Below are 17,546 nucleotides of genomic sequence, written 5' to 3' on the forward strand. Positions count from 1 at the left end.
GGGGGGAGGGGTATAGGAAACTTTTGGGATAGCATTTGAAATGTAAATAAAGAAAATAATAATTAAAAAAGTGAAAAAAAAGAAAGTTTATAGACAATGTAAGTATTCTGAAAAAAAAAAAAAGATCTCAATTGTTTTGCTATATGTGGCTCCTAATATGAAGCTTATGATTTTACATAAAAATATAAAGCTAAAAAAATTCTATTCTTTTGTTTAATTTTGTGATTTAGTTTCATACTAGATAATCTCCAAATTAAAAATAATGAGCATGATTTTATGTCAATAGCAAGCAATACAATGGAATAAAAAAAACTAATATTTTATTCTAATTCCACTTTGAAGAAATAAACAACCATGTGTATAAAAAAAAAATCACAGGAGCGCACAAGGAAACAGGTAGAAACCCTTAAAGAAACACAAAAATCACTTAAAGAATTATAGGAAAACACAACCAAACAGGTGAAGAAATTGAATAGAACCATACAGAACTTGATATTGGAAGTAGAAAAAAATAAATAAAGCACAAAGGGTGACAATCCTGGAGATAGGAAACCTAGGAGAGAGATCTGGATTCATAGATAGAATACACCAGTGGAATAGTCACCAATAGAATACAAGGCATAGAAGAGAGAATCTCATATGCAGAAGACAGTATAGAAAACATTGACACACAACTCAAAGAAAACACACAATGCAAAATGCTCCTAACCCAAAACATTGAGGAAATTCAGAATACAATGAGAAGATGAAACCTAAGGGTAATAGGTACAGAAGAGATTCCCAACTTAAACAGCCAGCAAATATCTTCAACAAAATTGTAGAAGAAATCTTCTCTAACCTAAAGAAAGAAATTCCCATAAACATACAAGTGTTGGGAGCCAACTCCTAGACAAAAGTGGCTATCAACTCTGCAGCCGTCTTGGGCTACTTGCTTTTGTACCCTGATAAGAGACATTTTCCTAGCATGATGTTTTTGCAAGAATCCACCACAGCTGAACACACTTTGATAAATTCTTGGTTTTCTACTATACATCGTGGACTTCTGGTTAAGTGTCTCCAGCTGTACTCCCCTTTATGTGCATATATACCCATAGTTGCCTTCCCATAAACACTTGAGACTTGATCAGATAGCCTATCTTGTCTCCATTGTTTGAGTCTCTTTCCCTTCCATCTACACTCTCTCCCTTGCAGACCCCATTGACTGACCCTTGGACCTGGTCACCTGGAGCCCAACATAGGGCAGTGAGAAGAGACCCAGGGAGGGATATTACTGGAAGAAAGGATGAGCAAAAATGGTTATCATCATGGTAACCTGCTGCACTGAGACACATATCAAGAAAGGTGAATCATAGTAATGAAAATGGGGCAAGAAATAATTGATAAGGGGCACTGTAGTTTCTCTAACAGTTAGACATACCTGGTTATATTAAACAGTTTGTCACAACTGTTTGCTATGTACTGCATGCTGATGTTTTACAAAGTCCTAAAAGAAAAGCATAGCCCTATCCAAACTGTTAGCAAGTTTCTCTGTGTGAAACTCCTTGTTTTCATTTCCTTTTAAAAAGCAGTACTTACTGTTTTGTTGGTTATTTCAAAGCATACCTGGGAATGGCTAAGTGCAGAAGCTGTAGCCATAGGCCTACATTGTTTCATAATCTGCATCGAAATGTTTTCGTGACAATTGCCCATGACTATATGTCCTCTGAATCAAACAGGGATGAACTGGAGAAAGAGGTGCAAAATATTATGATACTGAAAGGCCCCCATTTCAGAGATCTCCTCTGTCTGCACCCCCTGGACCACCTGATAGTGCCCTACGGATGGCTGTCTTGGACCTCAGAAAGGAATTTCAGGATCAAATCCCAGCCCTAAAACAACAAATAGAATTAGAGGAAGAGTATCATGACTTAATCAGCTACAAGAATTAAAGACCAAGAAGACATCTCCAGAGGGCAAAGTCACCTGAGAAAATCCACAGGGTCCTCAAGTTCCTCAACTCAGAGTCCAAAGACAGCCCCCGAGCTCTGGCTTCAGTTTGGTCACAGATCACCCAGAGGAGGGAGAATCTGAGGCTATCACTGTATAAGAGGCCACAAACGCCCAAGGGGTTGCTTGGAGACATCACAGAGGGTTGAATTTCCATAACACTAAAGAATTTTAAAAATGCAGTGTCACAATACAAAGACACTGCTCCTTTTACTCATGAAATTCTGGAATCTGTCACAGAGAAGTGCCTGACTACTGGGGATTGGGATACCCTAGTAAGAGCAGTTCTTAGCTGTGGTGACCATCTTATCTGAGAATCAGAGTATCATGAGAATTGTAAAGACATGGCTAGGAAGAATGCACAGGCAGACAGTGCTTGGTCCTTTGATGTCTTAGTGGAAACAGGACATTTGCTTCAAGAGATGACTGGATGCAGTATGACCCAGGTATATTTGCTCAAAATCAAAATGCAGCTATGAAGGCTTGGCAAAAACTCCCAATAAAGGGAGACCCTGGTGCATCTTTGACAGCAGCCAGCAAAGGGCCTGATGAAAGATTTTCTGATTTTATTCATTGACTGATGACAGCAGGGAGGATTTTTGGTAATACAGAGTCAGGTGTAGACTATGTGAAACAGCTTGCATTTGAAAATGCCAATCCTGGCTGCCAAGCAGCCATTAGCCCCTACAGGAAGAAGACAGACCTTACTGGGTATATCATATTCTGTTCTGACATAAGGCCCTGTTACTAACAGGGCTTAGCTATGGTGGCTGCCATGCAAGGACAGTCATTAAGAGACTTCTTGGCAAGTAGAGACCAAAAGGCCTGTTTTAAGTATAGCAAGCCTGGACATTTTGCAAAAGATTACAGGGTAGGAAACAAGTCAACTCCGAGACAGCCCAGGAAACAGCCTGGGCTATGCCTGCATTGCAAATATAGAAAACATTGTGCTAAGAACTGTAGGTCTAAGACAGATACACAAGGAAACACCCTTTTCTCTAATTGGGGAAACGGGAGCAGGGGCCAGCACCATGCTCTAAACCAACCCAAGCCAAAACAGGCTTATGGGGCAGTCAGCTTCATGCCAGCAAGCAACAACAATCCCTTTCATGACTTAGTCAAGAAACCCCAGAAAGGGCAAGACTGGACCTCAGTTCAAATATACCCAGGTATATTTGCTCAAAATCAAAATGCAGCTATGAAGGCTTGGCATAAACTCCCAATAAAGGGAGACCCTGGTGCATCTTTGACAGCAGCCAGCAAAGGGCCTGCTACCTACCCAGCAGAGTGTTCAGACCACTCTATCCAAATGTGTTTGGCCTAATAGTGGGAAGATGCAGTGCTACCATGAAGGGACTACAAATTTTTCCTGGTGTTAAAGACAATGACTCTCAAGGCGAGATTAAGGTAATGGCCAAGGCAATACATAATATAGTTATCATCCCCACAGGAAGAAGGATAGCTCAGCTACTGTTACTTCCATTGCTTCCTACTAATCACAAATATAAGAGTCCTAAAAGAGGGGATCAATGCTTTGGTTCCTCTGACGAATACTGAGTGCAATCTATAGTTAAACAAAAACCTATGATGACAATATGGCTTGTTGGAAAGGCATTCTGAGGCTTGGTTGATACAGGGGGCAATGTGACTATTATAAACAAAGTGATGGGCCTGCCACCTGGACTCTGAACCCAACCTTGACAAATCTAAGGGGTATTGTCCAAAGTCAAAATCCACAACAAAGATCTAAGGAGCTGAAGTGGAAAGATAAGGAAATACAGGAACTATACAACCATATGTCATCCTGGACCTTCCAATTAATCTGGGGCAGAGATCTGTTATCCCAGCTTGGATTATGTGCAACCCCAATGAAGTAATCATGGCTTAGATGATAATCTCTGGGTTTTCCACATGGAAAGATTTAGGGAAAAATGAAGATGGGACTACTCATCCAATTGAGGCCCATGTCAACACTGGAATAAGAGGCTTGGGGTATTTTTTATGGGAACTGCACCCCCAGGATATTGAGCTGATTCCATCATCTGGAAGGAGGACTTGCCTGTCTGGGTGGTTCAGTGGCCCCTCACCACCAAAAAAATTACAAGCTGCCCAATTGCTTGTACAGGAGCAATTACAGGCAGGACATTTAGAAGAGAGTAACTCTCCCTGGAATACCCCAATATTTGTCATCAAGAAAAAAATCAGCAAAGTGGAGATGGTTACAAGACTTGAAGGCTGTTAATGAGACAATGATTCTTTTGGGAGCCTTGCAACTATAGTTGCCCACACCTGTGCCCATACCTTTGGGTAATTATAAGATAGTTATAGATTTAAAAGATTGTTTCTTTACCATACCATTCCACCCTAAAGACAGAAAGAGCTTTGCTTTTAGTGTTCCCACTATAAACTTTAGAGAACCTTTGAAAGGATAGCAGTGGAAGGTTTTACCTCAGGGAATGGCTAATAGCCCTACCTTGTGTCAAAAATTTGTGACCTCTACCATAGATAATATTAGAACCATAAGAAAACAAATCTACATGATTCATTACATGGATGATATTTTTTCTTCTTTTTAATTATTTTATTAGATATTTTCTTCATTTACATTTCAAATGCTATCCCGAATGTCCCCTATACCTTCCCCCCACCCTGCTCCCCTACCTACCCACTCCCACTTCTTGGCCCTGGCATTGCCCTCTATGGGGCATATAAAATTTGCAAGACCATGGGGCCTCTCTTCCCAATGAAGGCTGAATTCGCCATCTTCTGCTACATATGCAGCTAAAGACACAAGCTCTCGGGGTACTGGTTAGTTCATATTGTTGTTCCACCTATAGGGTTGCAGACCCCTTCAGCTCCTTGGGTACTTTCTCTATCTCCTCCATTGGGGGCCCTGTGTTCCATCCAATAGCTGACTGTGTGCATCCACTTCTTTGTTTGTCAGGCACTGGCATAGCCTCTAAAGAGGCCGCTATATCAGGGTCCCTTCAGCAGAATCTTTCTGGCATATGCAATAGTGTCTGGGTTTGGTGGCTGATGATGGGATGGATCTCTGGGTGGGGTAGTCTCTGGATAGTCCATCCTTTCGTCTTAGCTCCAAACTTTGTCTCTGTAACTCCTAATTTGGGTATTTTGTTCCCTATGCTAAGGAGGAATGAAGTATCCACCCATTGGTCTTCCTTCTTTTTGGTTTTCTTGTGTTTTGCAAATTGTATCTTGGGTATTCTAGAAATGCAGGGGTAAAGAGAGGAGAGAGAAGGAGAGAGAGAGAGAAAGAGAGAGAGAGAGAAGAGGAGAGGAGAGGAGAGGAGAGGACAAAGAGAAAGGAGAGAGGGGAGAAGACAAAGAGAGGAAAGAGGGGAGAGTGAGGGGTAAGAGGGAGACAAAAGAGCAAGAAGTAAGAGAATGAGGTGGGGGCTGAACAGCCCTTTTTATGTCTTTACTATTGCTAGGTAACTGGGGAGGAGTTTAGCCTGAAGTTTGGGCCATTGCTTATGTGACTACTGACCATGCTTCTCTTGTGGGGGCTGTGGGAGATGGTAACTTAGGCAGGAGCCAAAATTCCAGGAGCATGAGGGAATGCCTATCATGTCATGAAGGTGAATTATGACCATCAGCTCGACTGGAGACCAGCCTGCAATTCCCCACATCTAAATGGTTGATGTTCCATCTATGAAAAAAAAAAGTACCTGAGAATTGCTTGAACTTCAAGAACCCATTCATTAAATCCCTGCCCAACACTGTTTTATTGTACTTATTTATTTGCTACTTCATTACTCAGTCTTAGATGTATCTTTGAGACACAGTCATTTTTTAAGTCTTAGATTGATTTAAAACACCAACTCTCAGGAATCCTCCTACCTCAGCCTTCTTCCTAGTAGGACAACAGTTTAGAACCAACCCACTAGGCTGAGCTTTATTTGCCTGTGTTCCACATAATTCTGAGTGTAAGTCAAGTTGGTGATACTTTATCTTTGATAGTAGGGTCATCCACACCAAACCTCCTGGAAAAAAATCTTCAGAAAACCTTGTAGAAACGTCTTGTTACAACAGTGAAATCTGTTCTGAAATATATAATACCTAAGTTGGGAACTCTGTCCATCTTCTGCTACAGTGGTGACTGAAAAGTTTGAGACAGGAGGATGGCTTGCATCCATTAATACTGGACAATGGTCCTAAATATGTAACAGAGTAGGAAGAGTTTTTGAAAAACAATTACAAACTCAAGGGTCACTTTCTCCAGCATTGTATATGGTTAAATATGCCTGTCACCCCAGAACTCAAGCATTTGTGGAATGAAGATCAGAAATTCAAGCACAACTTCAGCTGTCTAGCAAGATTGCAGCCAGATTGGGATTTCCAAAACTATTTCTCAAAACAACTTTAAAACTGTGTTGGAAGAGAGACAAGACCCCTGTATCTCTGTTAGGAAGGGCTGTTTCAGAAAAGTCTAGCCCAGCAAAATGTATACAGTTAAGGAAATGATGAATGGGAGCCAAGCCAAGCATGGTCACATAAAACTTTAATATGAGCTTCTGGGAAGCCAAGGCATAAGAGATGGACAAGAGAATCTCACGTGTAAAAGGTATGATAGAAGAAACTGATATACTGTTTAAAGAAAAGTTCCTGACACAAAATGTCTGGGAACTTTGGACACATGGAAAAGATGAAATCTAAGAATAATCGCTATGTAAGAAAGAAAGTATGCACAGATCAAATAGCCAGAAAAAGCTTTCAACAAGATCATACGAGAGTTCAACATCCTTAGTGATCATGGAAATGCAAATCAAAACAACCCTGAGATTCTACCTCACACCAGTCAGAATGGCTAAGATCAAAAACTCAGGTGAGAGCAGATGCTGACAAGAATGTGGAGAAAGAGGAACACTCCTCCATTGTTGGTGGGATTGCAAGCTTGTACAACCACTCTGGAAATCAGTTTTGGTGTTCCTCAGAAAATTGGACATAGTACTACCTGAGAGCCCAGCTATACCACTTCTGGGCATGCACCCAGAAGATGTTCCAACATGTATTAAGAACACATGCTCCACTATGTTCATAGCAGCCTTATTTTTAATAGCCAGAAGCTGGAAAGAACCCAGGTGTCTTCAACAGAAGAATGGATAAAGAAAATGTGGTACATTTACACAGGGGAGTACAACTATTAAAAACGATGAATTCATGAAGTACCGTGGCAAATGGATAGAACTAGAAAATATCATCCTGAGTGAGTTAACCCAATCACAATAGAACACACATGGTATGCATCACTGGTAAGTGGATATTAGCCCAGATGTGCGGAATACCCAAGATAAAATTCACAGACTACATGAAGCTCAAGAAGAAGACCACAGTGTCGATACTAATCCTTCTTAAAAGGGGAATCAAAATACCCATGGGAGGAGATACAGAGACAAAGTTTGGAGCAGAAAGTGAAGGAAAGGCCATCCAGAGACTGTCTTACCTGGGGATCCATCTCATATACAGTTACCAAACCCAGACACTATTGTAGATACAAACAAATACTTGCTGACAGGAGCCTGATACAGTTGTCTCCTGAGAGGCTCTGACAGTGCCTGACAAATACAGAAGTGGATGCTCAAAGCCATCCATTAGACTGAGTACATGGTCCCCAATTAAAGAGCTAGAAAAAGGACCCAAAGAGCTGAAAGGGTTTGCAGCCCCATAGGAGGAATCACAATATGAACCAATCAGTACCCCCAAAGCTCCCAGGGACTAAACCAGCAACCAAAAAAGAGGAATGGATGGCTCCAGCCACATATGTAGAAGAGGATGGCCTTGTTGGACATCAATGAGAGGAGAGGCCCTTGCTCTAATGAAGGCTCAATACCCCAGTGTTTGGGAAACGCAGGACAGGGGAGTAGGAGTGGGTGGTTTAGTGAGCAGGGGGAAAGGGGACAGGATGGGGGATTTTCAGAGGGGAAATGGAGAAAGGGGATAAAATTTTAAATGTAATTTAGAAAATATCTAATAGAAAATAAGAAAAAAAACTAGGATACAGTTAACATTAACTCCTTTGTTTTGGGGACTCAGTGAGTAAATTCGTGGAGAATATTTGAAGCAATATACTGTATGTAATAAATTTTTGATACACACACAAAAATAGAAAGTCCTAAAGTCACATAAATAAAAAAAAATCACTAATTAAAAACAAAAAACAAAACAAAGACAGACTATTAAAAGCTGGAAGAAAAAAAAAAACCCCAATAACACATTAGACATACATATAAAAATTACATATTACTACTCAATTAAGATTGTAAAACCTAATGCCAGGCGTGGTGGTGCATGCCTTTAATCCCAGCACTCAGGAGGCAGAGGCAGGTAGATTTCTGAGTTCAAGGCCAGCCTGATCTACAAAGTGAGTTCCAGGACAGTCAGGGCTATACAGAGAAACACTGTCTCGAAAAAACAAAAAACAAAACAAAACAAAACGATTGTAAAAACCAGAAGGCCTTGGCCAGATGTCTTGCAAATTCTAAAGACCATAGATGCCAGGCTATATACTGCTGTACACAGTAAGCTATAAATTATCATAGACAGAGAAAAAAGATATCCCATGATGAGAGCAAATTTTATTTTCTCTATTGATTACTTTATTTACATTTCAAATGTCCCCCTTCCTAGTCACCCCTCTGCAGCTCCTTGTCCATCCCCATCCTGTTTGCCTCTAAGAGGGTACTCTTCTACCCAACTGTCTTTTTTAAAATTATTTTATTGGATATTTTCTTCATTTACATTTCAAATGCTATCCCGAATGTCCCATATACCCTCCCCAACCCTGCTCCCCTACCCACCCACTCCCACTTCTTGGCCCTGATGTTCCCCTCTATGGGGCATATAAAGTTTGTAAGACCAAGGGGCCTCTCTTCCCAATGATGGCTGAATACGCCATCTTCTGCTACATATGCAGCTAGAGACACAAGCTCTGGGGGTACTGGTTAGTTCATATTGTNGTTCCANCTATAGGGTTACAGACCCCTTAAGCTCCTTGGGTACTTTCTCTAGCTCCTCCATTGGGGGCACTATGTTCCATCCAATAGCTGACTGTGTGCATCCACTTCTGTGTTTGTCAGGCACTGGCATAGCCTCACAAGAGGCCACTATATCAGGGTCCCTTCAGCAGAATCTTTCTGGCGTGTGCAATAATGTCTGGGTTTGGTGGCTGATGATGGGATGGATCCCCGGATGGGGGAGTCTCTGGATAGACCATCCTTTCATCTTAGCTCCAAACTTTGTCTCTGTAACTCCTTTTATGGGAATTTTGTTCCCTCTTCTAAGGAGGAATGAAGTATCCACCCGTTGGTCTTCCTTCTTTTTGGTTTTCTTGTGTTTTGCAAATTGTATCTTGGGTATTCTAAGTTTCTAGGCTAAGATACACTTATCAGTGAGTGCATAGCTAGTGACTTCTTTTGTGATTGGGTTACCTCACTAAGGATGATATCCTCCAGATACATCCATTTGGCCAAGAATTTCATAAATTAATTGTTTTTAATAGCTGAGTAATACTCCATTGTGTAAATGAACCACAGTTTCTGTATCCATTCCTCTATTGAGGGACATCTGGGTTCTTTCCAGCTTCTGGCTATTATAAATAAGACTGCTATGAACATAGTGGAGCATGTGTCTTTATTACCAGTTAGAACATCTTCTGGGTATATGCCCAGAAGAGGTATTGCTGGGATTCTCTGGTAGTACTATGTCCAATTTTCTGAGGAACTGACAGACTGATTTCCAAAGTGGTTCTACCCATCTGTCTTAGTCAGGTTTTCTATTCCTGCATAAACATCATGACCAAGAAGAAAGTTGGGGAGGAAAGGGTTTATTCAGCTTACATTTCCATACTGCCGTTGATCACCAAAGGTTGTAGGACTGGAACTCAAGCAACTCAGAAAGCAGGAGTTGATGAAGAAGCCATGGAGGGGTGTTCTTTACTGGCTTGCCTCCCGTGACTTGCTCAGCCTGCTCTCTTACAGAACCCCAGACTACAAGCCCAGAGATGGCACCACCCACAAGGGGACCTCCCGACTTGATCACTAATTGAGAAAATGCTTACAGCTGGATCTTGTGGAGACATTTCCCCAACTGAAGCTTCTTTCTCTGTGATAACTCCAGCCTGTATCAAGTTGACACACAAAACCAGCCAGTACACCATCCAAGAAAACCTATCCTATCACAGCTAGACAACAGCTATTCTGCAAGGTCTAGTAGAACACACCTTTAATCCACATACTCAGACTTGGATGCTAGCCTTGTCACCAAAATGACTTCCAGACAGCCAGAGAGAGAGAGAGAGAGAGAAGAAAGCATAGCTGTGGGGCTTTTGTCTCCAGAGGCATTCCAGATGTCAGGGACTGGGAAGAGATTTCTGTATGTGCTGCTGCCAATTCTCAAGAGTAAAACATTTAATCCTGCATCCTACAAGTACTAAAAGTTGTCCTACCTCATAAAGGACATGGCTAGAATCCATAAAATCTTCATTGAGAATAGCCAAATTCTCCCTAATCAATAGCTTTAAGTATTAACACAACAATAAGCCTGTGATTGGACAGGGAAAAGGGAGGTGGAGCAAAGAGTTGAGAGATGGAGACGGAGGAGACAGGCAGGGAAAAGGAAGAAAGACAGAGCAAGAAAAAGATGATCCAGATTCTGAGTGGCTTTAAATAACCACGTGTAGCTATTAATATCATAAAGGATAGAATAATTGGGATAAATTGACTAATCTAGGTGGGCAGTTTGTGTCAATATCAATTGGCTCTGAAATTATTATGTGGGCATCTTCTGAACTGAGAATGCATTGATATATAAACCTGACTACTTATAAGTTTCTAGAGTTTTGATGTACTGGGTAACTGGAATATGGGACTACCGACCACAGGTGTTTTATGGCTGAAAAGGAACTGACGACTGAGGCAAGTGAAGCAGAGCTGAAAAGACTGGGAGTGGTTGCTGCATGGGGCTAGCCATGGAGGCAGCAGGGATTCGCCCAGCAAAGGGTACCCAGGTATAGCAAGGGAACATGGGATTCTTTTTATTATTCCCCCCAACAATACAAAGCACATATTCATCACTGAGATGGAGCCATAGCCTTCAACCACAAACACACATAACTAACCAGCCTTATCCTCTAATCTAAAGATTATACATGTGCATCACCAGTAAACCTACTTTAGATTTTTGTATTTTGCCCAAAAGATCCCAATGCATTAATGTATGGAAGTAATTATTGTTTGTTTTGATGTATTCACTTTCGTTTTTAAATATTTATTTTTATTTGTTTCTAGTTAGGTTTGTGAGTTTTTCTGTTTCAGTGTGTGCAGGATACTCAAGTGTTCCTAGAGATTTGGAGAAAAGGTCAGATTGGAGGTACAGATGGTTGTAGGCACTGGGAGTCAAACACTGCTCCTCAGGAAGAGCAGCAAGCATTATCTACCTGAGCCACATCTCCAAAAGATTCCGTATAGCATTTTGTATAGGGTCCCATGAAGGATAAAATTCTAAAGCCTCTCCAAGGAAAGAACATGTTGGGTCATTATTTACTCTGAAAGATCTAGGAGGAAGAAGAGGCAAAGAAAAAGTGACACAAGGTTATTGTGTCAGGGTAAGCACAACACACAACTATGATGTTGTCAGAGAACTTACTCAGTAAAAGAAAAAACCAAACATGTCCTTATTCAAAACTGATTTATTAGAACCTGTGAGAAATTACAATGGTAACAGTGGTGGTAGAAGATATCAGGCTGCAGGAATTCCCCCAAAAAGAGATGCTTAATAGTGATAACAGTCTAATACAAAAATACTGCAAGGTTCAGTCAGACTTATACTTCATAAAAATATGTCCATATACTGTAGAACCGTATGTAAGGGGAGAGCCAAAAGGTGGGTGCCATCCATAGGGAGAATGAAACAGAGCCCTCCTATTCAAGTCCATTATGTTCTTTANAATGTCCTCTCTCTTTATCCCCTTCCCTTCTTCTATGGTCCCTCATACTCTGAAAGTGCTGGAATGCAGCCCTACAATTTTCAGATATAGTTGCTGTTCAAGAGTGAGTCTGTACTATAGACATTAGGCTGAAAATAAGCTCAAGGTTTTCCATCTCAACACATGTACCTCAAATCAGAAGGATTTGACTGATATTCAAAGAAAACGAAATAATTATCTTTCCAAAGTACATGCAAAAATGCTTGAATACACATGTTCTATGCCTCTAATGAGTCACTTGAGACCTGCGTTCCATTTATCACAGCCTAGCAATTACCTCACCTTATATATTCCCAACAAAATTGTAGATACAGAAATTCCAACAATATGAATACATCTTACTCACAAAGTAGACCTGCTTTGACTGCCTTACACAATTAAGTGTGTCCATAAGCTCAGAACAAAGCTGTACAAATCTGTCCAGAATAACACTATCATTGTCATCATAGACCTCATAAGGGGCAGGGTACTTCTCCAGGGTCAGCTGTGTGAGGTTGGCAGTATGCTGTAGCAGCTTCTTCAGGATGCCCATGGACAAGAAGTTCTTCACAAAATCGACTTCAGTGAGCTGGGAGCACTGGCTTAGCACAGGCAGGAGGTCACTGATTTGCCAGTCCATGAGCATACAGCCCTTCAATTTTAATGTCTGCAGAGTAGCTGTCAGTCTTTCTAGCAGGCTTCCTAGGAATGGATGACTTAAAATGAAGGTGACACCACTCAGGTCCAGGTGTTTGAGCTGGTGGATGCTTGGACACTGGGACAGGTACCTCATATCTGATTCTGAGAGTCTGCAGTGAGTGATAGCAAGAGTCTCTAATGGACTCTCAAAGCACCTAGAGAGAAAGAGACAGAGATTTTGGACTTTACCTCACTCAAGTTCAATAGTGGCAGAAAAAAAGGCTGTGACTTCAAGGTTGCAAAGTCTCCTTAGCTAACAACTCTCATGTTCTTCTAGGTATGACATATATAGTCACTGACTGCTACTGCCTCAGCTCTACAGTTCCCCCTGAACTGGTAAGCACAAAACATATTTGGGGACAGGTGATGTAAACAGGAGAACCAAGAAGGATCAACTGGGAACCACTCAGAACCATCCCCAACTCCATCAATATTTATCTCAGTGGGCGCCAGCTTCCACACACAGACTCTGTTCTGTTCATAGGGTTTCCTTATGACCACTGTAATTCACTTACTTCCCATCTATATAATCCTGTGCTCAAATTTCCTTTGACCCATGAGAAGTCAGAGGAAGATGGAAACAGTTCATATAGTGCTGAGGATAGAGTTGACAGGAGAGGACATGTGATATAACATCTCACACATTCTATCAATCAATTTTCCCATCAACAGGATTTCTCAAGAAACCTTTTTTTAAAACATGGACACATACATGACAGTCTGGTTTTACTAAGGTGACAAGTCAGGAGGCAACAGCATCATAAAGTACTATATCAATTATACTAAGCTCACATCTATATAAATTTAACACTGACTGTGAAGCCACTATGTAAACTCACATTTAATATAAAGCAAAACAACAACAAAATACTTTGCTCACCCCTGGGTAAAGCTCTCTGTCCTTTCTTACCTGAGCATTTGGTCCAGGCGATCAGTCAGGAAGTAGACATCATTCAAGTAGAGATGCTGGAGCTTATGCAGTTTGGAGAACTGGGAAAAGAACTCTGTAATACAATAGGCTTCCATCTCTAGGTCCCTAGGCCTATCCAAAGGTATGCAGATTTCCTTGAAAAGTAGTTTCTGGAGGTTTGTCATCTGACCCAGGCCAGGCGCTAGCAATCCAAGGGTATATATATCCCAGCGTGTGTTTATTTCCAATTCCTGGATTGAAGCTGCATCAAAAACCTCCAAGACATCCATTGGGTTATAGGCAGGAATGACCCCAAACTCCAACTTCTCACAGATCACCTGTATCACATTTTTTCTCTCCTTGACCCAATGATAAAAATATTTTAGGTATTTGGAGAGATGGCGGGACATGAGGGAAAGGTTCATCTTTATAATCATGGTCTGTTTCTCCCCTAGGATGGGATGATTTCCCATTGGTTGGTTCTTGCCAAATTCGTCTTGAGAGAAAACTTCATGAAGCAATCCAGCCCAACCATCCCAGAAGTCCTTGTGGGCATCTCCCAAATCAAGCACTTGTAGGTTCCACCTNCTGTGGGTAAAGTAGAAGGACATTCATAGGACAGGAGACACAATGTGTAATCTGCATGACCCATAATTCAACTTCCCTTAATCAATTCATTTAACACTGACATCTTAAATTTCTCTAGTGCCTGGGGAAGAGGCAGGGATAGACCCATTACATACAGAGTACTTCTTTTCTCAGCTGTCCTACATACACCACAGTCCTGCTTCTTCTAGTATCCATTCTAGAAGATACTGACCACTACAATCAGAATCCTCTGATTCACCTTGGACCCACTGTGAATACTGTACTCACTTCCTCTCATCCACACACGTTCCTCCATGCTACCTTAAACTCACATACCTAGGTCGATCCTTTTGTGACATTAGCAAATCAAGGCCATCAAGCACAGCTTTCAGGGTCTCCAGGTGAGGAGTCTCCATCAGGGCTCCCACAGGAAGGCATGGGAAGGGCCATGCTGCCACCATCCGCCTCAGGATGTTAGGTCTTTTGCTGGTGAACGCATCCTTGAAGAGTGGTGGGAAGAACTGCAAGGGCAGGTTCTGCAGAGCAGAGATGGTCAAGGCTTCATCTTTCAGCAGGCTTCTTCTTGCCAGCTGCTGGAGTGTTGGTAGGTCCTTAAAGCTCATTGTACCTTTCAGATATGCAAATGATAAGGAAATATCCAAAGGAAAAAAATATTTCATCTAAAACACTTTTAGCAAGCCTCTTACCCCCTCTTTTCCCAATTATATAAACCAGGCAGTGGTCCAATAACTGGTCTGGTGACATTGAAAACCTTGTTATTCAGATAACTTTATCTTTCTCATTGCCAAAGATCCTTCAATGCCCTCCTGGTAATATATAAGGACCCATTTCAACAGCTTTTCCCTGATATTCTGCCCAATCCAATCAAATATACTCTGTGAGTCCTACTCTACTCTGTAACAGAAGACTCACATATGATTCTGACACTTTTGTGGGAAACTATTATGCAATAGAGCAATATATTGTATCAAAACAGACACAAATTTTACTTCAATAAGCTTTAGAAGCAGGAGCCATGCTGAGCTCTAACCTGTCCTTTAAGAGAGAGAATGCATTGAGGCCCTGAACAGCCTGCTATTGAAAGTTTCCTTCATTCTTCCCATCACCTTTTCTCCCACCTTCATCAGACCTGCGCAACCTGAACCCTAACGGTAAGCTCCGTCCCACCCTCTTCCCTCCTCATTGAGTCCTCCCAGGCATTCTAATCTGCCCAAAGCACTCGGTATTCCCTCTGGATATGCAATCTCCTGCCACCTTCAGCAGACCCGTGGATCAGAAACCATGCAGGTAAGCATCCATTCCCTCGCCCATCTTCCCTACTCACTGAGTCTTCTGGGGAAAGTCAAGCTACCTTGATCAGCTTGCTATCTCAGGGGACCCCCAATTCTCTTGCCACCTATACTCCCACCTTTAACAGACTTGTGGATCCTGAACTACACAGATAAGCTACTCATCTTCTCCATTTGATGAGTCCTCTTGGTCAAGTTAATCTGCCCTGAGCAGAGTGATAGCCCATAGAAGCTTTCTGTTAATAGCCCCAAACTGGAAACAACCAGAGATGGTCACATGTGAAGACTGATAAAGACAATGGTGTACATCCACACAATGGAATATTATTCAAATCAAAGACAGCATGAATTGTGCAAGCAAATGAATGGAATAGGAGAATATCATGCTGAGTAAGATGATCAATCCAAGCCGGACATGGTGGCACACGCCTTTAATCCCAGCACTTGGGAGGCAGAGGCAGGTGGATTTCTGAGTTCAAGGCCAGCCTGGTCTACAGATTGAGTTCCAGGACAGCCAAGGCTATACAGAGAAATCCTGTCTCAAAAAAAATGATCAATCCAGAAAGGATATTCATGGTATATACACACTAATAAGTAGATATTGCCTCAGTATACAGGATACCCATGCTATACTCTGCAGACCGAATGAAGCTAACCAGAAGGAAGGAAAAGTGAGAATGCTTGAATATCACATGGAAGGAAGATATAATTATCATAAGAGGCAGATGGAACAGCGACTAAAGAAACAGCCAAATAATGGCTCCAACATGAGACCATCCTCACAGACAAACACCAATTCCTAAAATTAATGATACTCTGTTATACTTCCAGACATGAAGCTAGAGTTCCTATTCTGAGAGGCTCCATCCTGATGCTGACTCAGAGACCAATAGACAAAAAGTGAATGGAGCTTGAGGACCGCTATGGAATAGGGGGTAGGTCTGCAGGCATGGAAGGGAATAGGAACTCTACAGGAAGACCAAAAACTTTCAAGTAACATAGTCTCTTAGGGCTCTCAGAGACTAAACTGCCACCAAAAGAACATACGGAGACAGGACATAGGGTTTCCCACACATAGGTAGTTTTAATGCAGCTTGGTTTCCTGTAGTCCCACACACATGATTAAGTGGTCTATCCCAAAAGCAGTTGCCTGTATGTGTGATATATTCTTCTAGTTGATCTAGCTTGTGGGAGCACAGGAGGGATGAAACCACCTAAGCTCCCTGGTACTTAATGTACCAGGGTGGAGAGAGATCCATGAAGGGCCCAACCACTCAGACCAGAAGGCTAGAGAAGGCGGGGAAGGGTTGAGGGAGGGCTTAGTGAGCTGGAGTTAGAAAGTAAAAATCAATCAATCAATCAATTAAACAAGAGCATGATTGCTTCAGATTGTCAATTTGATGCTTTGCTTGAAACCATACCGAAGTTTTCTTCCCTATAGAAGTTTCTTCCTTGTTATTTTATAAATCTATATTCGCTTTGAATTAAAATTTGTGTAAGGTAGATTAGAGTAGGTGAGGATATATTAGCCCAGTGTGCCAGAGTCCTTGAATATTGCCTCCTTAGCCAATAAATAAGCAGAGCAGGGTAGCCTCAGATCTCAGGAGGTAGAGGCTGAACATTCAGTGTTTCATGACACTTGGCTACATATGGACTTCTTGCTATCCTGGGCTAAATGAGGTTGGCTGTTTCAAAATAACCACCCAAGAAAAGCAAGCAAGCACAGGAAACAAATACACAAAGAACATTAAGACCAAATGTTAGATGGGACACTGGTGGATGGAGTGTCCTGATGAACATAAATGACTTACCTGCTTTGGACACTGTGCTCAGAAGCTCCAGTCTCAGCAAGATGAGGCAGTCACACCACACTCCAAGGCTCAGAGTGTCTTGTGGAGCCATTTGAGTCCTTATATATTCCTTCCCCATCAAGTCTCCGCTTTTTAGCCACACCTCTCAGGCCAAGGCTGCCACCTGATAGGATTATGAACTCTCCACCCACTTAATCTTATTTTGACCTAGTTGAGTGAATCAGATCTTCATTAGGGAATGTATAAAACTGAGGTCTATG

General features: G+C 41.7%; 1 protein-coding gene across 2 annotated transcripts; it reads right to left on the reverse strand.

The window, feature by feature from the left end:
- Positions 1-11,676: 11,676 nt before the first annotated feature.
- LOC110315670 (PRAME family member 12-like) lies at positions 11,677-17,356 on the reverse strand. Of its 2 annotated transcripts, XM_021189673.1 has the most exons (4): positions 17,287-17,356; positions 14,502-14,793; positions 13,578-14,165; positions 11,677-12,822 (listed from the first exon to the last, which is right to left on the reverse strand). In XM_021189673.1, the coding sequence occupies exons 2-4, from the start codon at positions 14,786-14,788 to the stop codon at positions 12,273-12,275; spliced, it is 1,425 nt and encodes a 474-aa protein (XP_021045332.1). In that variant the 5' UTR covers positions 14,789-14,793; positions 17,287-17,356; the 3' UTR covers positions 11,677-12,272. The 2 variants fall into 2 exon arrangements, with proteins under 2 accessions (XP_021045332.1, XP_021045331.1); XM_021189672.1 differs by lacking the exon at positions 17,287-17,356 and having other exon boundaries at positions 12,273-12,822; positions 14,502-14,845.
- Between the last annotated feature and the right edge of the window lie 190 nt (positions 17,357-17,546).

Source organism: Mus pahari, unplaced genomic scaffold, assembly GCF_900095145.1.
Source record: "Mus pahari unplaced genomic scaffold, PAHARI_EIJ_v1.1 scaffold_10063_1, whole genome shotgun sequence".
NCBI lineage: Eukaryota > Metazoa > Chordata > Mammalia > Rodentia > Muridae > Mus > Mus pahari.